At 47.0% G+C, this 22,224-nt stretch overlaps 6 protein-coding genes across 6 annotated transcripts; 4 read left to right on the top strand and 2 right to left on the bottom strand.

The window, feature by feature from the left end:
* Nucleotides 1-607: 607 nt before the first annotated feature.
* On the top strand, nt 608-3,907 carry PAAG_01943 (spindle pole body component alp6; the record flags this gene model as incomplete). The annotated part of the gene is made up of 1 exon (XM_002796009.2): nt 608-3,907. One exon carries the CDS (start codon nt 608-610, stop codon nt 3,905-3,907), a length of 3,300 nt encoding a protein of 1,099 aa, XP_002796055.1.
* An 860-nt stretch (nt 3,908-4,767) lies between these two features.
* On the bottom strand, nt 4,768-6,211 carry PAAG_01942 (hypothetical protein; the record flags this gene model as incomplete). The annotated part of the gene is made up of 3 exons (XM_002796008.1): nt 4,768-4,778; nt 4,835-4,900; nt 4,966-6,211. The coding sequence occupies 3 exons, from the start codon at nt 6,209-6,211 to the stop codon at nt 4,768-4,770; spliced, it is 1,323 nt and encodes a 440-aa protein (XP_002796054.1).
* Nucleotides 6,212-6,947: 736 nt separating this feature from the next.
* Nucleotides 6,948-8,073, top strand: PAAG_01941 (proteasome component C7-alpha; the record flags this gene model as incomplete). The annotated part of the gene is made up of 5 exons (XM_002796007.2): nt 6,948-6,954; nt 7,035-7,097; nt 7,186-7,280; nt 7,352-7,564; nt 7,687-8,073. 5 exons carry the CDS (start codon nt 6,948-6,950, stop codon nt 8,071-8,073), a joined length of 765 nt encoding a protein of 254 aa, XP_002796053.2.
* Nucleotides 8,074-9,437: 1,364 nt separating this feature from the next.
* On the top strand, nt 9,438-10,187 carry PAAG_01940 (hypothetical protein; the record flags this gene model as incomplete). The annotated part of the gene is made up of 4 exons (XM_015844497.1): nt 9,438-9,450; nt 9,511-9,745; nt 9,815-9,980; nt 10,059-10,187. 4 exons carry the CDS (start codon nt 9,438-9,440, stop codon nt 10,185-10,187), a joined length of 543 nt encoding a protein of 180 aa, XP_015701501.1.
* A 4,283-nt stretch (nt 10,188-14,470) lies between these two features.
* Nucleotides 14,471-14,984, bottom strand: PAAG_01939 (60S ribosomal protein L27; the record flags this gene model as incomplete). The annotated part of the gene is made up of 2 exons (XM_002796005.2): nt 14,471-14,478; nt 14,558-14,984. The coding sequence occupies 2 exons, from the start codon at nt 14,982-14,984 to the stop codon at nt 14,471-14,473; spliced, it is 435 nt and encodes a 144-aa protein (XP_002796051.2).
* A 919-nt stretch (nt 14,985-15,903) lies between these two features.
* On the top strand, nt 15,904-22,069 carry PAAG_01938 (hypothetical protein; the record flags this gene model as incomplete). The annotated part of the gene is made up of 2 exons (XM_002796004.2): nt 15,904-16,004; nt 16,099-22,069. The coding sequence occupies 2 exons, from the start codon at nt 15,904-15,906 to the stop codon at nt 22,067-22,069; spliced, it is 6,072 nt and encodes a 2,023-aa protein (XP_002796050.2).
* Between the last annotated feature and the right edge of the window lie 155 nt (nt 22,070-22,224).

The raw sequence follows: 22,224 nt of genomic DNA, 5'->3' as shown, positions 1-22,224 counted from the left end.
CTTTTAGTTATTAGCAGACGTAGCTTAGTTGACAGTTGCAAACAAGACAAAACGTCTCTCGGTTCAACAGCGCGTCATCCTAACCTTGTGTTTAATAAAATGTTTAATATAACTGCCCACAACCTGCCTCCAACAACACAGCAGCAGGCTCTCAGGCCAGCCGTTAAGACATCGGGTTGGAAATAAATATCTCCCAATTTCATCTTCTCCCTTTTCCCAGCAAAATAAGGGGCTGAGGTTGCAAGCCCAGGACTCGCGGAGTCGACGTTTATCCCTTAGCCAACTCAACCCGAGCTGTCATGCTTCTGCCGCACACACCCTAGCAGTAGCGCCTCTTGCAATTGCAAACAATACACTGTGCCAGTTGAGAATTTGATATACCCGATTTGAAGGGCAAGGGGTTTTATTTATGGAAGATCTGGAAGAGGAAGCATCTTTGGGAAATTGTGGCCGTGAGGTTTTGAGGTGACGTTGGGATACATTAATTGCTGCTACTGCTGCTCCGCGTGCTGCAGTCGCGTCTTTTCATGCTATTTCATTGCAGGTGGAGAGGTTTGAGCCATAGCAGCACTATCTGCCACGCTAGTCTCTCCCTTTCCCCTGAACAATGCCCCCACCAACTTCCTCCTCCTCAACCCCTCAACCTCACCACCGCTCCCGCCGCATCGAAGACGCTCTGAGCGCGCTTGTTGATTCCTTCATACCAGCCACAACCTTCTCCCCCACCACCCGTGGCAATGAGGATGATGAAGACCTCTCCGAAACCTCTGGGGAGGAGTATGCGCGTCTTGAAGCCGCTGAGGCTGACGAGAGGCGGCATAAACGCTGCATGGATATGGTCTGGCGGATTCTGGATTCGCAGGCTGCTGGTACTGGTGCTGGCAATGGCAATCCTAATTCTAATTCCAATGCCGTGGGGATAGAGATGGGCGGTGCTATTTCAGCAGATGTTATTAACAACGCGCCAGATCTGATTAAGCGCAAGTTATTGAGGGAAAATGCGTCGCCGGATAAAGCTGTACGGTTCTCTAATCTGTATTCGAGGTTGCTGACGCAACCGGTTCTTGGACAGAAGTGGGCTATTTTGTATCTGCTTTATCGGATTGGGGAGAATGGAGGCGCTGCTACTGCTCCTGATGCTGCAAATGCTACGGCGAGGAGTGGGTTGGATGGTAATAGTGGTTCAGGTGGAAGGGTTAGCCGGCGCACGGTAGTCATGACAACTGTGGAGAGTGGGGTTGGGAAAAGGGATGGGGCGAGGAGTCCGTTGATGGAGGATCATCAGTTGGAGAATATGTTGTTTAAGGATCGGTTTGGGCGGAGGTCCGTTGTTGATGATATTGCGCCTGGATCGTCGGTTTCTGCTGTTGGCTGGGATACTCCTGCTGCGGCTGCTCGGGATGGCCCAACGGACTTCTCCAAAAATGGGAAGAATAGAGATGCCTATAGTCCCAGGTCTGCAGATAGGAAACGGGCTGTTGAGAGAAACGAGAGGGGGAAGGAGAAAGACGGGAGACCTAGTACGGGTCGTGGACAGCTACCCAGCATTCCTGACGGGGAACCAAAGTCTCAGGCTCAAAGTCAAGTGGAACAACAGCCAAAAAAGGCAGGAGTTGAATATTGCGGCGTGAAATCAACGGAGTCAGTTTTGTTGCGGGATTTACCATTTACTTTGCAAGGGATATCCTCTACTCATATGAAATTTACATCACCTACTACATTGAAGCTCCCACAGACGCTACCGGTACCGCTTGTGTCCATTTTACATACCTTGGCGGAGCCGTGTTTACTCTATCGGGGTCTATCTAGCTTTGTTGAGGAATCTGAAGGCGGTCTTGTGAAGCAGAGTGTCCGAGCCGCCATAGGGAATGAGCTTCGATCGTATCTGGGCTTAGTTGCGACTCTTGAAGGCGAGATTAGGACCGCATTGTCGACCGGTTCAGACGGCTCCGCAGAATCAACAGGACCGTTCAAGGCCGGCGTTACGTTGAAAAGATGTGTTGTGTGGATGAGAGACGCTACAATGGCGTTACGATTAATGAGTTTGATGGTCGAAGAATCAAAAGGGAAAAAGGGTGGACAGTTGATCACGATGATCCATGAATTTTCTTCTTCTCACGGTGATCCCTTTGTTGGGGCCTTTGCTGAGCGTATTTTGGATCATGTAACTCGACCCTTTTACGGCATGTTGAGGCAGTGGATATACGACGGTGAACTTTCAGATCCATATCGCGAATTCTTTGTTGTGGAACCGGAAGCTCGACCGAGCGCTGATCCACGGCGCACTGCAACGAGTGTTTGGGATGATAAGTACAAACTCGAGGACGATCTAGTGCCAACGATCATGACACAGGAGTTTGCGAAGAAGGTTTTCCTAATCGGCAAATCTCTGAATTTCATCCGATATGGCTGTGGGGACGCTACCTGGGTTGCAGCTTATTCGAGAGATGCATCGAAGGAGTTACGATACGGCGATACGGCCACTCTGGAGACATCGATTGACGAAGCGTATAAAACTACCATGGCGCGTCTTATTTACCTCATGGATTCAAAGTTCAAACTCTTCGATCATCTCAGAGCACTCAAAAAATATCTCCTGCTGGGCCAAGGGGATTTTATTGCCCTTCTTATGGAATCTCTAGCTTCGAACCTCGACCGCCCAGCAAACTCTCAATACCGCCATACTCTGACAGCACAACTGGAGCATGCCATACGCTCATCGAATGCACAGTATGACTCCCCCGACGTCCTACGTCGCCTTGACGCTCGTATGTTAGAGCTGAGTCATGGCGAGATCGGCTGGGATTGCTTCACCCTCGAGTACAAAATCGATGCCCCAGTGGATGTTGTCATCACGCCATGGGGTTCAACACAGTATCTAAAAGTCTTCAACTTCCTCTGGCGCGTAAAACGGGTAGAATTTGCTCTTGGTAGCATATGGAGGCGCTGTCTGACAGGCGCCAGGGGCGTCTTAGGTAGTGTTGAAGACAAAGTTGGCCAAGACTGGAAACGCGCCCGCTGCGTGATTTCCGAAATGAACCATTTCATATGCCAACTACAGTACTACATACTCTTCGAAGTTATCGAAGCAAGCTGGGATCAGCTACAGGTCGCCATCTCAAAACCAGGCTGCACGCTCGACGATCTTGTCGAAGCACACACCAGATACCTCAACTCTATCACCCACAAGGGCCTTCTGGGCTCCTCTTCCTCCAACAACAGCAACAAAGAGGACTCCTTCCTCTCCCAACTCCACCAGATCCTCAAAATCATGCTTGCCTACAAAGACGCAGTAGATGGCCTCTACTCGTTCTCCGTCGCAGAATTCACCCGCCGCCAAGAATTCACCGCTAAGATCGAAACCCGCACCGCCCAGGGTCAATGGGGCGTGACAGAAAAGGATCTCCTACAGCAATCCCAATCTCTCTTCCATTCGTCCACCGCCCCCATTACCCGTCCCAGCCGCTCGAGCAGCTCTGCCGCCACTCGCAAGCACGCAGGCTCAACCTCCCAGTCTCCCTCAACCGATACCCCTCAATTCTTTGGTGCTGGTGCTGACGGCCACGCAAAAACACCATCAGAACCCATAACCCCAACAGCAGCGTCGGCTCTTCTTTCCGGCGGCGAGGACCATCTCCTCTCCTCACTGCGCACGCGGCTGCGCGGCCTCTCTGCGGATTTCCGCGCGCGTCTCGTCACGCTTCTGGGCGATTTGGCCTATCAGCCTGATGTGGACATGCGGTTTTTGGGCGTGGTAATGAATTTTAACGATGCGTATCAGGTTGTTAGGAGGAGGAGAGGTGGGACAGGGGCTGGGAAGGATAGAGAGAGGGAAAGGAGGAAGATGGGTGGGGAGGGGGGGAGTAAGGAGAAGGAAAAGGAGGTGGAAAAGGGTGGTGGTGGTTGATTTTATTGGGGATGTATTACTTGTGTTCCTTCTTATATATTGGTGGGTGGGAGTTCTTCTTTCTTTTCTATGTTTAATGTGGGCATATGTGTGTCAATGGCAATGGTAGTCTCTGGCTTCTGGCCCAGGGTTTTCAACTTTCCTCTCAGACACCGAGTGCTTGTCGATGTCTTCGTTTCTTCTTGACTTTTAATCGGGATCATTGTTGCTGTGATATGATACCTCTGGATTTTATATTTATCATATATTTTCTTAATTCATTGTCTTCACACCGCATAAATATATCACTTATTAATTCATGTAATGTGGTGAACGGAGGTCCGTCGATTTGCAAGGAATGGAACGAAGGGAAAGGACATTGAGGAGAGTAGAAGGCAGGGTTGATGAGGTTTAGGATCTTCCTGGACATGTGCTTTGTAAAGAAGTCATACAGTATTAACGACTAACCATTCACCCTATCTATCACGGGGGTATGCAGATGGCGTATATTGTAGATGAGAACGCTGAAACTTCGACTTTTGGCTTCTTTAACTAGGTATAAAATGCCGCCACTTATCAAGGGAAGGTTTGACTTTGGGAATGCGGCGGCGAAAGGATGACCAACGATAAAAACTATACACTGGAACCAAAATCTTACAATCATTTCTCAAATAGTTGGGTATATCAAGGGAAGAATGAGCAAATACATAGATGCAGATTCATGACTACAAAGTTTATTTCCTTCAATGACCCCAGGTTTTCGCGTTTTGTTGATTTACCCTATGATGTATGGATAAGTGTCTCACTTCGAAGTGTGTAAAGTCAGGACAATGGGATTGGATAAGATGTCAACGGACACCAATTGGCACGGTATACCTGCTTCAATCCAAGTCTATATAGAGATGTTAGTAGATAATCAGAGTCACGATATGGAATTAAGGATCGTACCAGAATCTGAGCTTGAATCCGAGTCTGAACTTGAGCCTGAATTTGAACTAGAGTCCGAGGAGGTGTCTGATAATCATGGGGGAAATAATGTTAGTTACTGATAACAAAGGCAGTTGCGCTGAGAAGCCTACCAGAGTCGGAATCCGAGCTTGGATCAGAGGATAAGGACGATGAAGAATGATCTCCACTTTTTGTTCCGTTGACTTGTTTTGTCATAGGCTTGGAGCTTGCATCGTCGCTGTCGCTGTCACTATCACTGTCGCTGCTGCTGCTGCTGCTCGTGTCCTCCACAACAACCGTCCTATTCTTTTTCTTCTTCTTCACTGGCTCTGATTTTGATTTTGACCCAGTTCCACAAGTTGGCATCCTCCCACCAACAAAATGAAGAACCAACTCTGCCCTCCTCCTCCTTTCCAGCTTTTTAAGACAATCTGCATTTAAATCCACAGCTTCCTTACCAGCCATATCTCCTTCCCAACCGTGCGAAGCTGTTCCATGCTCCGCCAGTCGCTTCCTAAAGGATGCCACAGCATCTCTATACCCATCCTTCTCAACGTTATCCTCACTATTCTTTTGTGAATCGACATCAGCATCATCGGCCTTGATAGCTTCCGCAGCCACATCTGAAACCCTTTTCTTTGCCCCTTCACCTTTTAATCCGGCAAGATATGCAGCCAGGGCGGCATTGTAATTGGACGGTATATGATCTATTGAGAGAGCGTGTTTGAGGATGTGTGTTTCCCGGTTCTTCTGGAATTTCCATTGAGCCCGATGCTTGTGGTAGAGCATGAGATATTTCAGGGCAGGGTGGGTATGAGGAGAATCTGCAAGGGAGGATGAATGTGGTTGTTGTAGGTTTGACGCAGGGCGATTCTTCACCCGCTGTTCTCTTTTTAAGCGCTTCAGCTCTGCTTTCCGTGCAGAGGCAGCGGTAGGCTTGTGATCATCTTCAACTTCAGCTTCAAGTTTGAAATCTGCTGCATCATCATCTGATTTTGTATCCTCAGCGAAGGAGACGGAATATCTTGTTTTGGAATTGATTTTGGAGGACGCTTTTTGATCTTGTTGATCCACCGGGAAAAGCTCAATGGATGTTTTCAATTCCGAATCCGGACCCTTCCTTTTAGGTATTTTACTTTCCGCTTTATTTTTTGCTTTCCTTGCTCTTGTTTCATCGCCAGTAATCCCATTCTCCACCCGTTGTTTTTTACCCTTTGGCTCCTCATTTTTTGACGTAAGGGATCTCTTCTTGGGTATTTTGGACGGAGATAACGTATTTGCATCGACAGGGGGACCGGTGCGTGCTTCATTCGGTGAGGTAGTAGAATTTTTCAACTGTAATCCCAGCTTCTTCCAAGCTGGAATGCGGGCAGCCATTTTCAGAGTCTGTAGTGAATGGTGCCTGTGGCGACTGAATAGGGAGAAATCCCTCAATCGCGCTGAGAACTGGGTCGCAAGCTGGAGAAAGCCATCCGCAGTCGAGGTCTCTGGCCTAGATTGGTGTTGGCGAGGGAAATTCCGCTCTTCAATTTTGGTATGTTTGGATGGAAATGTGAAGGTGAAGTTTGGTTGGAAATATGTAGTAGATTTACCATGATGTATCTAATACGATCCAATACTCCGTAATTTATAAAATAGCCTGTGGATGATTCAGCTTCTGCAAAAAAATACGTCATCAATACGTTTCCACTCTCCAAGATCTATACCCCCAGTAGACCCGGTTATCAATTGATTAAACGCACACCTGAAATAAAATTGAGGAATAATTTTTAGATATGAGGCTCAGATTATTAATTTCTACTACATTACATATACATATGTATATTTCATATTTCTCTGTTTAATGCTTGAAGTCTACTTGCTGTGCAGAAGTGGAGTTGGGTCTCAGATGCGCTTTGTCCGATTGGGGCTAGCCTACTTTCGGAGCTTCCTTCTATGTCCAATGTGCCAGGCAGCTTCACCCAACGCGTTCACTGCAACTCCACCGATTTCCCATAACTTTCATCAACCCTATCCAGTCGTTCTTCACCAGTGTCCCTTTTGTATACTGATATATCACCGTTGCGCTCTTCACATTTGCCCGCTTTACCTTAATCGTTTTACTAGAGCCACGATGTCGGGTCAGTGTAATCCCATTGTCCAAGCAGATTGACTCTCCCCATCTCCGTTGGATGACAACTGACGGCAATGATATAAACAGGAAGCGCTGGCTACGATAGACACATTACTATATTTTCAGATCAAGGGCGACTGTATCAAGTTGGTTAGTAAAATTTCTTCATGGTGGAAACATCACTAAAAGCCACGGAGATAGCAAGATGCATGCTAATAATATGAGTACCGTCTATCAGAATATGCCTTCAAAGCTATCACCGCCGCCAATATCACCTCTCTCGGGATCAAGGGAAAGGATTGCGCAGTTGTACTATCGCAGAAGAAAGTCCCAGTGTGTACACCCGGGAAAACCACCCTGTCTATACGGATCAATAATTTAACGGCCATTTCCTTCAATAACAGGACAAACTCATCGACCCTTCATCTGTCACTCATATCTTTCAACTATCCCCGTCTGTTGGATGTGTCATGACTGGCTCCATAGCTGATGCTCGAGCGTCAGTATCCAGAGCGCAGAGTGAAGCGGCTGAATTTCGATACAAGTTTGGATATGAAATGCCATGCGATGTCCTTGCTAAACGGTTGGCGAATATCAACCAAGTTTATACCCAAAGAGTTTGCTACTCTCCCCGCTCTACCAGGCCACATTTCATTTCATTTCATTTCTTTTCTTTTCTTTTCTTTTTTTTCCCCCCCCCCGGGTGGGCGCTGCTTCTGACAAGACTTGTGCGATTTAGGCGTACATGCGACCACTAGGTGTTGCGATAACGTTGGTATCAGTTGATTCTGAATTGGGTCCACAACTGTACAAATGCGACCCTGCAGGCTATTACGTGGGATATCGAGCCACGGCTTCTGGTCCCAAGCAACAGGATATCTTTAACCACTTGGAGAAGAAGCTCAAGAACAAGGAGCATGCGGAGGGAACGTGGGAAGATGTTGTTGAGCTCGCCATATCGACGTTGAGCACGGTACTAAGTGTGGACTTCAAGAAGAACGAGATAGAGGTGGGGATTGTTGGAGGACCACGAGCCGATGGCAAGGAAGGAACACAAACAGAGTTCCGATCCCTCACGGAGGAGGAGATTGATGAACGACTACAGGCGATTGCTGAGAAGGATTGAAGACGCACATCATATGGTTACTTCCTCTCTCTATTGCGGATGAACCCTGGGCCGACGGAAAAATGGGTTTGGGATTATCCCAGGTGTACCGTCGATTTAAGTGAGGAACTGATTGCAACTATGATCCCCATTTGCGTAGATTTCGTGATGACTTCTTTTTGTTTCCCCCCAAGCTTTGTGCGTTTTAACATCAATGCAACCTTTTCAAATCCATTTATCCAGGTCTGCCATAACTGTGGCAATTCTATCTACGAAACCTATTTCCTCTTTTCTCTCATGACTGGCTTACACGGAATTTCTAAACGTTTCTCAAACGACGCTATGTTTAGGATCATGTCCAATCGATCATGGGCCCATTGATGATGCACTATGTTTAGACATATGTCATCTTTGTTTCTTTTTTGGCATAGTGTGCTATGATACAACAGGCTCTTGAGCCGCTTCTTCATATTTACAAGTGACAGCAGGTTTATCCGAGGCCCGAGTGAAGAAGTGCTCCTCGTGGGTTGTGGGAGGTGCAAAATGGAACATTTAGACGATGAACAGAGCATCGGCCTTGAATAATTGGGTTTTAGGACGGATCGTTCAGCTATGATCCAGGGTTGAATTGCCTCAGGGTGCGACCTTCGTATCTTAGATCGTGCATAAGCTCTCAGGTGGATTCCCTATCGGCACGCATACATCGCACAGTAGCATCAAAAGGTGCTGCACGAAGCCATCGGCGCTGGGGTCTCTTATTTTGGCCACACCGTTCGACCCGAGTCAGCTATCAACAGCCGGCGCCATGCTCGATGCAGCTAGCGCTGTCCCTAAAAGGCCAGGCCCCACCGCCCTGGGCGGTGGCGTTGGGTAAGTGTGGCTTGCCCGGATGGAGCTGTGGCTGGAGCGCCGGACAAGGACTATGATGTATCTTCGGCGCTATCGATTCTTCCTTGTCCGCTCCGCTCCACTGAGTTTCCAGCTCCGATGATCATTGAAGCGTTTGGAGTTTGACTTGCTGCGAGTCTGTGACTCTTCGGCCGGAGTTGCTTCTTTAACGTGCACTGCTCTTGAAGCTGTCGGTTCTGCAATGGTTTTGTTCCTGACAAGGAGCAAACCATTGGGTGCTCCGCTCCATTTCTTTTCTCTCGATGGATCCTCTGTGCCTCTGGTGGTTGGGACTTATTTTCCTTCTCTAGCCTATTCTCTTATCCACTTGTATATATTCTTATTTGTATTTAAAGGTGCCGCAGACGCCTCACGGCGCTGGTTAATAATTCACAATGTGAGAATAAAACCCGCCGCATTTGCAGTAGTGAACATCGCTGGCTTCGATCGATCACATGTTGGCATTTACTCTACACCCCTGGGACACCACTCCTATCATGGCTGATGGACGTGAGTCCAATTTTGCTGTTTTTAGGGTTTGGCATAGAATCTTGCTAACATCCCCTCCAGTAAACGAAGCTCGGGCACTCCGGGTCATCGAGATCATGAATGATTTCCGAACACTACAGCTTCACATCTCACAACTTAGATTGAACCTTCCTGCCGGAGAAGGTTTCGAAGAAGGATATGTCTTAATGACACAGTGCGTTGGGGAGGCCCAGAGTCTTCTCAATCAGCAATATAACGTCCAACAAACGCAAGCCTCCTCCAGTGAAGGGGATGTGAAAAAAGCGCAACTCCAGTGGTAAAGGATCTCTGAAATATCTTTGCACTAGGGGTAGTAGTCGTTAATCTAATTTCCATTGATTGACAGGGTGATTTGTGACGCAAGTGTTCGGCGCTTCCGAGCACACAAAATCTATCTAAAAATGTCTGCAGCAAGGCGATGGGTAATGGGTCGAGCGCAGGTGCTTCAAGGACAAAAGGTTACCCCATTGCATACTGTCGCTTTACGAGCGGTGAGCTGGAATTTACATAACGTGAGCTCCTTTTCCTCTGTCTAGATTCCCCATCGTCTCCAGGGCACAACCTCGAACTGACTACAATACCCCCCGCAGGATCTGGCAGCCATAACCGACAATCAAATTCATAGTGATCTGCAATCAGCCGATATCCGTGCTGGCCACTGGCTTGCTGATGATCCGTCATTGAGCATCATTTTGGACTGTATTGGCTCAGAAACCTAAACAACCTAATATTCGAAAGCAAACATCGTCCGCGGGCGATACGGTCGACTCTTGTGACTACGCCGTCACCTTTTTTCCTTCTGTGTCCGGAACGAAAACAAAAATTCTATTTTTTTAAGTTCCTGCTATATACCCCCTGGCTGACTTCATATTCATCTGGTGTAATTCTGGCATTAAACGGACTTTTCTTTTCTGGGTTTTGCCACTGCCAGTTTTTGTTCCGGATACTTTTGATATCTTTCATTCGTGTGGTTGGATAAATTATTCTGTAATGGTTGTATTTTACGAAGCTGCCCATGACTGTACACATGCACGCTCTACTCTGACCGCTATGACGAAAAAAAAGAGGGACTGGAATCCTTCTTTGGGAGAAATGCTGGCCGTTTCTAATTTCACGTATTTCATTTTATTCTAGATTGATAGATGGAGGGACACGTGGATTGTCTCTCGTTTCCTTGCAGGATTTGCCTGTTTGCGCTCTTTTATTGTCTGTTTTAATAGAGATAAAAACTGCTTTTCTATTTTTCCGATCATTATTCTGATCTATTCGCTAAATTATTTTGAGGGGACTGGGATGGGACCAAAATTTTCCTTGGTTTTACACTTATATTTCTTTTTACGGAGGAAAGGTTCGTGCATTTTAGGTACGTCAACTCGGATTTTAGAATCAGTTTTCTTTTGGGTTTGATTCAGGTGGCGAATATACCAGTCCCCTTACGTTTTGTTTTCTAATCGAAACATTCGGTTTTTCTATTGCCTTGGCACTATTTATTCTCATTTATATCTCCCAACGCTGGGGCGGCTGAGTATGGTATTTGATGCTATGGACTTACACAGGTTTTTGTTTCTGGCTGCTCATTTTCTAACAATCCAGACATGTTTAGGGTTATTTCCGATAGCTGCAATCAGGTACAGAAAGATTCTGCGCCGGCTTCTAAAGTAACCATCATCTCTAACAACCCTGAAACACAAGCAAGAGAAACTGTCCCGTCCAATCAATTTAATTTACGACAATATGTAGAAGGAGGAGGATATCCAGCTATCGATGCAGATGGCACTCACACAAACGGCACTTCTGATCCCTCATGCGTCTTCAGAACCATTTACATTTCTTCATTGACGGGCCGGGGCTTTAACTTTTGCCACTGCCACAATGGACCCTCATTCCAAGCGGGTCAATCATCAAAGATGACAGCCAAGTTGAACCAATAACAATGGGCCATCGCGTCGTTGGCTTGTCCCCAGTTCCCATGAGATGGGGGATGCGGGAAGGGTGAAGGTGATGTTGCTTTCTCAACCCTTGACAGGTTGTGGCTGGTGGCATATGTGCAAATCTTTACAGCATCCCCAAACTCTCCTTTTTTGATGGCGTATCAAGTTTTTTGTTGGAGTTCGATGTTCTTGCTGTCCATTCCCGGTGCTTGTTTCATAATTATTGGAAATATTTCCCTTTATCGCCGTACTACTGTCAATGGTGATGGCTAATTAGATTGGTTGTTTTCAGGCAGGTTCACAACCATATGGGACAATTCTGAGATTTCACGCCCTTATTCATTTCTAGATGCTGATTCAGGTATCATATCGAATCCATGGATCTTTCACTTTCACTAAGTAATTGATAGTTTTGATTGTTTCCTCTTCCATGAGTGTTTGCAGGACATTGCCGCTGCTTTCCCTTAATTTTGATCGGAGCTACCCGAGGCAGGGAGGGAGAAAGCAAGAATGGAGCGATGGAGAAGCAACATAAAATTTAGTTTGAAAAATCCCTTGCAGTGTCCCTTGCATGAACCTATCCAACCGCAAACTCAGTACCGGAACTCCCCTCCACTTGAGGGATCCAAAAAACAGGTTTGCCACATTTAAGGTAATTGACCAAAGGATCTTCGCATCTTCGCTGCTGCGGACATTGGCGCTTATCAGAATTATCCAAACCAACGCGCATGTCTGCGTGCGAAACCACGAAGCTGAAAAATAAAGGATCCCTATAAAAATGGAGAACTCCTAAGAAGACTCGGCGACATTTCCCCCTGTTTCCAGATTGAAACTCCTGGTAGTCCGGCATATGCCCACGATGGCCAATTTAGCCCTTCATTTAATTCGATAGATCCAATATGTAACAAAATTATTTTCTGTGCCTTAACCACGTCATGTAGCCATTGAATAGCGGCTAGCTGCTTGTACTTGCTGTGGATAGTACTATTGTTAGTAGATATCCAAAATGTTAGAGCCGCTGGCTATTGTAACTTCATTGCATGAGAACCGCTGGAGTGCTTTGTTATCGTTTTCTGATGTGTCACCGCAACAAATGATATACTTCGGGTCCTTCGGTCGGCGCCAAGACAGCAACGTGTCTAATTCAGCCCGCACATCCGTGCCGACATCGTAGGGGCCCAAGATTAAGTTGTGGCTGTGTGGCGGTGCAAATAGCTTTAAAGTTTCGCTGCCAAATATTGTGGAAATGTTTTGGCGGTTTGATGTTTGATTGTGGCAGTTTATTTAGTTTATAACGACAGTGATGATGGTAAGAGTGATACCAAGATCTATGGAAAAGTGGCCATTTTACTGTTATTCATGTAGCCATTCGCCCGTCCAGTTTCATTGATGTTAAAATATATGTTCGTTGACATCGATTATCCAAAGACGCATAGCAAGGAAGCGGATTGTGTGTTTCATTTTTGCTGGGGCGGGAAAAACATGTCGACGATGGGGACCCTTATCTGACTCACAGGAATACATATAATGGAATTGATATCCCTGGTGTTTTACGTATTTGGACCCTAATTGGGGTGGGCTGCAGGCTGCTGGGAGACCGCTCTACTAATCCAAAGAGCGAGAAAATGCAAGATCCATGAAATCCATTATGACGGCGAGGTGCAGGGACCACACGTGGAGACAGGGGGACTATCAATGTCGCCTATTCCTGGCCGATCGTGTCCCGTGAACAGAATATATTAGTACCGGACGCGGGAAATCGGATGTCGGGTAGCTCATGGGTTGGTTCATGGGAAGGGGGGTTTGGAGTAATGTGTCTCTTAAGCGGTTCCCCAGCCTTTTTTATTTTCTTTTTGTCAATGGGCAAAACAAATAACGCTGCTCCTGTGGCTGGTGGGCTGTTTGACGTTTCTGCCCCTCGTTGGAATAGAGCGGATGTGGGACAATTCCCCCCTTGGTCACCGGAGCCGCTGCTAGAAATATGGAATGTTGCCGGATTTTCCGTTCTGAAATTGTAAACCGGCAAGTGCAGAAAGATGCTCCATTGGATATGGGGCAATTGGTAGACATCTTTCGACTAGATGTGCTGATGAAAATGGCGACATGTAGTTTGTGGTACAGTACTAGAAATGAGACATCAATATTCTACGAGAAGTTTTTATCGTAAGAAATATCGTGCCAGGCATTAGCAAAACAACGATCCTTGGACATATTTGGAGTTGGTTGGCTCTTTGCTTCTGTAGATCGAATAGTCTAACGGTAACTGACGCCTAAAACAGTATTCTGAACCTGAATATGAGTGGTGAATACATTCAAGAGCGATCATAATCGACAATCGCCACTGCAATAGTCTGCCATACGGCGGGAATTTCCACCAAGCCAATAGTTCTCCCTCCAGCAGGCGGGGAAATATAAAAAAAATCTCAGTAGCCAATTGTAAACTTCTAGGCACGGTATATTCAAACTTGGGTCAAAAAATGATTACTCCTTAAGATGTCAAAGGATCTTGGGTACGTCGACAAGGTGTGTGGCTGGATGATTTCAACATGGATAGCTGGTTAGTGAGCGAGACGAGAGAAGATAGGGAAAGAAGCACAATTTTGAGATCGAGAACAAGCAACTAGATGTGATCAGGGAGGACAGGTTTTGTAGAATGTAGATTCGAATGACAACCTTCTGTTCTCATAAACACCCACATACCCACAGCCAGGCTATTGTCAAACTTTATACGAAATTGCGTATTGTCTTTTAAAACCAGACCGACAGATTTAAAGGACCTTGGTGGGTGACGGTTCCAATACGTGGAAAGTTTGCGGAATGGACTCTGTGGGCACCACTTTGGGCAAAAATCTGATTTGAAAGCATTGTTGCCATCGGAAATAAATGGTAAAGAAAGAAACTGGTAAAATAAAATCATGTCATAATATTGGCATACGGTTCGAAAACGCCATCTTTTTGGTTTTTGAATCTGCTATGCAGTGCTCCATTATTTTGATATGGTGTATCTATGCACAACGCAGAAACTTCCATTAAAAAAGAACCATCCCAAGGAAAAAGAAAAAAACTCCCATTTAGAACCCTAGAAGCAGAGAGAGTTAGGCCAGTTAATATGCGATTCTCCATAGCTGTTTCCACCTGGCTGCAGTGTGAATACATACTCAGAGGGGTAAAGAACCATCTGTTCTTTCCGCTATTGTACCGTTCCTCCAACGATTTCTTCACAGTCTTCTTAGCCTCCTCCCGTTGCGATACCTCCTTGAATGTATCGTTTGTGATAGCACCTTTGAGTCCCTCAAGTTCGAGCGTGTAGCGGGTGGGCATGAGGTGGTTGTAGTTGATGGTCTTGATGAATGGCTTGACCTTGCTTCGCTTTGCGACCTTTTTGGTTCCCATCCGACGGGTCACTTTCGAGGGATATCGTTCAATACCGGCAACGAGGGCATAAGGGAATGGGTGAGCTTTTGAGCCGGTGTCATATGGCTGAATTATAACCACCTGGTAATACGGAAGGAAGAAAACACAAGTCAGTTTTGGTGTTGCGGCTTTTGTTAATGCTGTCTTTCCCTCTGCAACATGATATCCCATTATCAAAACAAGCAGTCCACCGGGCCCCCCATTTTCTTTCCTGCCTTTTCCAATTACTCCCCTCAAACATCCCCGACCGCAGCCATATCCCTCCAGTAACAAATCAAGAATCAGAGTGAATTTGTCGTACCTTCTTGCCAGCATAACGTCCTCGTGTGATGATGGCCACACGGCCCACTTTCATGACTGGTTTCGCATTGTTAGCAGGACAAATTCCTCCAGAAATCTCGCAACAATACAACGGAAGACGCGGCGAAACGTACACTTCATTTTCAAAAGTCCCAGAGGTCGTGAGCGAGGTCGACTGGTGTTGTTGGTGTGCTGAATTGATGGTCTGTCTCTCTCCTCCTGACTGCTTTTTCGAGAGGAGGCGGGAAGAAGTTTGTGTGCTCAGGGTTGATTGGCCCGCTTACCGATAAAACACGCTAGCCGTATTGGGCAAGTTTCTCCATTGGGTAAGGGCGGCCTTAAGTGCCTGCCAGGTCACGGGGTATCTCCTGGCGCTGGCCTGTGTCCCGGGTAACCTAAATTGTTGTTTGTTTACATCGCCAGCCACCACGCTCAGCCGCATATCAATACATATGTGCTGGTGGAGGCCGCTTGGTATATTGTTGTTGACGACTGAAACCTTATGTTTCCCTTGAATTGTCTGATTACGGTTTTGTTGATTTTTGGTTTCCTGACCCCTGGTTTGTTATTCGCATATCTGCTTTTCCCTTTTTACGAACGCTCTCCCAATCTACTTACCCAGACATTTTCTATACTGCTCCCTCCCTCAATTCTCAACGACAATGATCGTTGTGCCATAGAGACCCACATACACATCCACGAAACGAGCAAGAGGGCCGCACGTATTTCTCCCCAAATACCTTGAATAATTGGACATTTGTGCTGTTAACCAGCGCGAAGAAGAATTAAAATGAAACCAAATGAAATAGAACCATCTCACGATCGGGAACTGGTTCTCAAAGATCACCGGCACTCTTTCTCAGAGATGTCTACCCGACCTGCTATCCCGATGTACGTGGACAGACATCATAATTCTTACGCAATCGCTATTCAATTCCATGGTTCATGTAAAAACTAACACCATATAATTGTGGTGGAGCTGTAGGTGGGACAGTGCCGACCCAGAACGAGCGCCCCCTCCACTTCCCTTGAACCCTGGTTCTGGCAGCCCCGCAACCAGACAACATATTTCCGCTTCTATACAAGCAGTGGCCGCAGCTTTAACAGAGAAGAGCAATGAAAACGTTCCAAGCTCTTACACGATTAATCCAATGCCCCTGAAATCATCGCCAGAGAAATCTCTCATCAAAGGACAGTATCACAAGCGCATACAGTCCCTTCAACCCTCAGCCAGCAGTCGAGAGCTTTCAAGCTACACGGAACGACGCTCCCCTGAGAGAAATACCAGACCCAGTCCTTTTGACGTGGATGGGGGACGATCACGAGAGAAAAGCCCCACTTGTGTAAAGACGCCAACTTCTGCTGGGAAAGATAGTTCTAGTCTTCGTGCATCGATGAACCGGTACCTCTCCAAGCCTATCCTTGGAGAAATCACTCCGCCGTCCGCCACAATGCTGGCATTGCAGAACATGCAGCTCCCAATCGAGATAGAATCTCCTACAAAAGGTTCAAGCAAAAATGTTTCTCCACGACAGCCTCACGAAGTGGATTCGTTGTCGGCCCAAATTTCGATCTTGACCACTATCGCAACTGCCTTGCAGCAAGAAATGGCACAGCTAAGCAGGCGCAGTAAAGATAATGCAACTGATCTAGTCAGTCTCAAAGCCGCGACAAATGCTCGGGATGAAGATATACGTCGCAGCCTCAAGGATCTCGCAACACATTTAACTGGCAGGTTACTCGAAAGCGAATCTTCAAGATCTACTGGTTCCTACCTCCATTCAGGTGCTGGCAGCTTCATGCTTGATAACAAAGCACACGATGCAACATCTCCTTTATCACGGAAAAACTACACTCTCCCCCGAATGCAAAGCCCAAACAGTTTCGCAGCTACTATTGAGAGGGAGTTGGCTGCCTCTCCCTCCATTTCTACAGATGGCTCCGCAAGCATTGCATTGCTGGAAAAGGTTCTGCGTGAAATGGCTACAAAGGAGGGTCAAGAGATGCTTCTAAAGCTGATGGAAGAACTAAAATCCAGGCCCAGCGAACAGAATTCTGACGGCACCATGTCAAAAATGCTTGAAGAAATTCTCCACTTGGCAAAAGAAAATTCCGGTAACCACGCCCTTGTCCGTTCGAAACTGTTTCCCGGTGACAGGCCCTCAGCTCTGGAGTATGATAATGAGTCAGGTCCTTTGAGCCGAAAGGCGGAGATGGAGACTCCCGAACGTAACAAATCCCTTGGCTTGGAAGCCAATAATGGCTCCCCAAGCCATCCTTCTGGGGTGCTTTCTGAGGAGATATTAAGCATCCTCAAAAGGGTCAAAAGTAGTGTTGCAGAAGGTGGTGGTTTGACCAACGAAGTCAAGGCACTTGTACGGGAGTTAAGAGGAGAGGTTTTGGGGATGGGAAGGGAGATCGCGCGAAAGCTAGAAGAGGCTGACGCGCAACGGATACAACCAGCAGAGCATACACCACAAGGTGCTCGAGCGGAGGATATCGCACATATCGTGGACAGCGCTCTAGCCGAACTAAGAGTGCACATGGAGCAGATCATAAGTGAAAGCAATCATCACATATCTTCTAAAATTCCCCGCATGATCGATGGTCAAGATGTGTATATGGCTGTCAAGAAGGCGCTTGAAGATCACCCTCTGCCTGAGCCCACTCCTCCCCAAGTTATAGGATCTGGCATAGAAAGGGAAGAGATCCTTGAAGCTGTTAGGGAAGCATGGGAGTCGTACAAACCAGAAATAGAACTGCAAAACTTTGGACTTGAGCGCGACGAAATTTTGGAGTGTTTGACTGAAGGCTTAAAAGCGTATCAGCATCAAAAAGAGTCCCCTCAACCAGCCATCACGTACAACGAAGTTCTTGAAGCCGTCCAACAAGGCCTTGAAAATTTCACTCCTCCACGAATCGAACCTAGCGAAGCAATTACAAAGGAGGAAATAACCGCGACAATTAGGGATTGCATGGAGAGCTTCGAGTGGCCGGTTCCTCCTGCTGTCCTTGAAAGAGAAGCCGCTATCAATCGCGACGACGTTTTAAAAGCTGTCAAGGAGGGCTTTGCTGCTCAAGACGGGCTGTCCAGAGATATTGAATTCAACCGTGACGATATTGCAGAAGCCGTAAGGGCTGGACTCCATGAAATTTCTGGGCCGCTGCACCACAACCTCAATGATCAGGTTTTGGAACAACTTCACTCCCTTCTAGGCGAGATCAAGGATGAATTCAAACAATATTCTTCGGCTAACGGGAGGGATACGGAACAAGTGTTAGATGCTGTCAAGGATGGTCTTGAGGCTCTTAGGGGCGGAATCGAATCTTATGTGGATCGTGCGTCTGATGTCACTAGCAAGGACGAGATAATTCATTCTATCAAGGATGGGTTCCATCTCCTGCAGTCTGACCTGGAAAAGTCCATTGCTGAAGCCGCTCGCGTGTCTGATGGCGGCCACTCTAATACCGTCGAGCTGCTTGATGCGATGGAAAAGGAATTTGAACATCTTCGGCAGACGATGAGTAATCTGCTGGTTCGAAATAATGCCTCCAGTGATAAGGACGAGATACTTGATACCATTCGCGACCTTGCAAAAAGCGATCATTCGAGAGATAACAACAGCTCGGAAATTTCTCAAATGGTTAAAGATGAATTCGAGCATCTGCGCGAAACCATGGCATTCACTATTATGAAACAGAATTCCAACTTTGAAAGGGACGAATTAGTTGCTATCCTCAAAGAGAGTTTTGAGGCGATTCAAGAAGAGCATAACAGGAGAAGGGATGGGACTGAGAGCATTATTTCGAATGCTGGTGAACTTCTCGATGCATTCCACGATGGTATTGATATTCTTCGATCCGATATGGAGAAGATTATGAATAAGCCCGGAGATAGCGGTTCAAGTGATGAATTTATCCATTCACTAAGAGAGGGCTTAGCCAGTGTGAGGGCTGAACTTGAAAAACTACGCCACGACCAGAGGGAGGCTGAGGAAACCCAGACTGCCCGCGGACGAGAGATCATGCTTGCGAGCGAATCCTCCATTGGCAATGATATCGAAAGTCTTAAAGTTCTTGTTACACAGCTCCAGATTAAGATAGAAGCAATCGAGCCCCACCATATTACCCCAGAAAACCCTCCAGATCTCGTGAAGAAAGACGACCTTCTTGACATTCTGAGTGCAATTAAGGAAGTACAGGACTTGGTAGTTAAGGCTGCTTCTCGTGAAACTCATCCGGCGGTGATGGATGAAAATGCCGCCAAAAAGGAAGATACCGATGCCATTGAAACGTTGCTCATGAACATGAAAGCCAAGGTTGATGAACTGGCAGAGAGCGGTAAATTAGATCAAAATCCAGGTGGAATGACCGCGGAGCGAGTAGATGCGTTGGAGGTACTCGCCAAAGAGACAAAATGCATCCTTGACGATTTTGCCGCTCATGTAGAAGCAGAAGGTGCATCGAAATCTGACATAGCGAATCTCGAAACCGTCGTCAAGGATATCTGGGTTGGGGTGGAGGACCTGAAAACAAACTCCACCCCGCCAGCAGAAGACACCTCAGAGAAGCTTCTCAAGGAAGATGTGCGAACTCTTGAGATGATGCTACTTGAAATCAAATCTCAACTTGAAGATTTTGTTCTCCCCGATGCGGAAACCCTTCCGACTAAAGATGACATTGGTGCCATCTGCCATATGGTGACAGAGTTTAGAGAAAAGGTTGAGGTAGAAAATAACCTTACAGCTCAGGCGTTTGAGTCCCGAAAAATCGAACATGGTGGACTAGCAGAAAAAATCGAGCAAGCGAAGGAGCTGATCAATGATCTGAAGGAGGAACTTAAGGGCAAGCTTACAACCAGCAATGAAGGTCTGGCAGACATGAAAACGATCCTAGAAGCTTTAAGTGACTTGTCAGAATCATTCGCTTCCGCTGAAAGCCTTAAGGAGCTCAGTGACCTGATCACTCGCGAATTCGAACGATCCCACGGAGACAGCGAGGCTGAGAAAATTGAAATGGCGGAACGAGAAACCACCATGTCTACAAAACAGGAAGAGGCTCGAGCAGCAATCGTGTTGGGCCTCTGTGCGAAAATGGACGAGAAATTTAGCGAGGTTTTGGCCAAGTATGAAGATGCGCAGATGCTGGTGGATTCGAAATTCACGGCTATTCAAGAGCGAGATGTCGAAGCATTAGACACCTTGACAAGCACGAAAAACATTGCTGAAGATCTTAAGCTCGTAATTGGTGGAATGGGTGATAGCGTAACCCAAGCTTGCGAGAGGATGAGCGATGATGCAAAAACCTTTTTCGATCGTGTTGATCAATCTTTCTTTAAGGTCGACAGCCTCCGTGCCGACGTCCAGTCACAGCATGACCGTCTTAAGGACGAATTTGGACGAGCAATTGAGGCAACAGACCGATTGCAAAACCAACTCGCCAACTCGCATCCTGAAATCCTAAGTACTATCAAGAATATCTTGTCGATTGTCGGCAAGCACTACGAGTATTCTCAAAAGACTAGCGAGGAACTGAAGTTGAATGTTTCAGCTATTCCCTCAGCCATTCCTCCCTTGTTGCCTGCCCTGCCACCCCCTCCCCCTCCGGCAGAGCCTCGGGAAATCACTGTGCCTGAAAAATATGACGACTCACAGGTCCATGACAAACTTAACTCCCTTCTTAATCATGCTTCTACAACGAGCAAATCAGTGTCTCAGATTGACAAGTTGAACCAGATTCAAGACCAGATAGCCTCTACCGCAAATGAATTGCGCGAAATGATGGTGGCCCAGTCGGCTCAATTGGCCAAAACTCGTGCAAGCAAGGAGAAAGAGGCGCAAGAAGTAACCATTGCGCTTGAGAAAAGGCTCGCTCAAAAGGGGAAGGTAGAGGCAGAGATTGTTGGACTGAATGAAGAAAAGGAGTCTCTTTCTCGCATGGTCAGGGAGCTGAAAGAGGAGAAGGAAGCGCTTAACAAACAAAACATCAAGCTCCACAAGGAAGTGTCGGGACTAGAAACAGCGTTGCATATCCGAAGGGAAGAAATGCAGCACATGGAAGAACGTGCAGAGGGGCTGGAACGGAGGATTGTTGAAGGAGTTCTCGACCATGCAAGGAGCTTGCTGATTAGTCGATCTGGCAGCGCCCAGGCTATGAGTCTAAGGAGAGTTCCCAGTTCCGCTAGCACAGTAACCCGTGGGAGTACCGTAAGTGCTTCTAAAGAAAGCAGTATCCTCAGCAGTGGTGTCGGGATGGCTCTCAAACGACGACAAACTCCTTTGAAATCCAAAGCAGGATCCATAGTATTTTCAAACACGCAGAAAGAGCGAAGGATCCTCAGCCTCAGCAACGTCACTGGGAAGCGAGAATTAGCAGACCGACAATTTCTCCCAGCAGCAAGTAGAGGACTAACCAGTTTGAAGCGCAGCCACTCCGTCAAGTCGAACTACCCCATCCGCAAACCTTCATGGGACATCCCGAGCTCGAATGCGAATAAAGAAAACGAGGTGGTCAAAGAGGAAGATGAAGAGGGTGAGGAAATCAGCGGGGACGAGAATGACACTGGAACAGAGAGGAGGACCAGCTACGCTGGAACATATACAGATAGCATGTCCTATGGCACAGGGAGTACAATATCTGCCAACCGACAATCGAGCTATTGTAGCTCCACCAACGCCCTGGTGGCCGCCGAGCCAGGGACTTGGACCGAAGAAAGTGAAAGTGGGAGTGAAGGTGAACAGAGCCAGGACGAAGAGGTGGACGGGCTACGTGGGATAGATAGCAAGAGCAACGCAAGCGCGGAACTCACAGAAGCCCGTGACGACGAGAGCTATGTGAACCCCGGTGAAATGATTTTGTTTGCACCACATAGCGATAGTGGTCTGGGGACGGACATACGCAGCGCGGAGAGCGAAAAGGTGTTTGGAATTTGTCAGGAGTCTGTTGCTTGCGATTAGGCGTAACGTTGAGTTAATTATTCTCTCCGTTGGTATTTTTTACGATTATGATGCCATGAGCTATTTTCTCTCTCTCTCTCTCTCTCTCTCTTTTATGTTCTTTTTTCCCGAGCTTATTGTTGATTGATGCTTTGATGCGTTTTGAAATTGCTTCC

This window comes from Paracoccidioides lutzii, assembly GCF_000150705.2.
Source record: "Paracoccidioides lutzii Pb01 unplaced genomic scaffold supercont2.4, whole genome shotgun sequence".
Lineage (NCBI taxonomy): Eukaryota > Fungi > Ascomycota > Eurotiomycetes > Onygenales > Ajellomycetaceae > Paracoccidioides > Paracoccidioides lutzii.
This window is presented reverse-complemented; position numbering and strand designations above follow the sequence as displayed.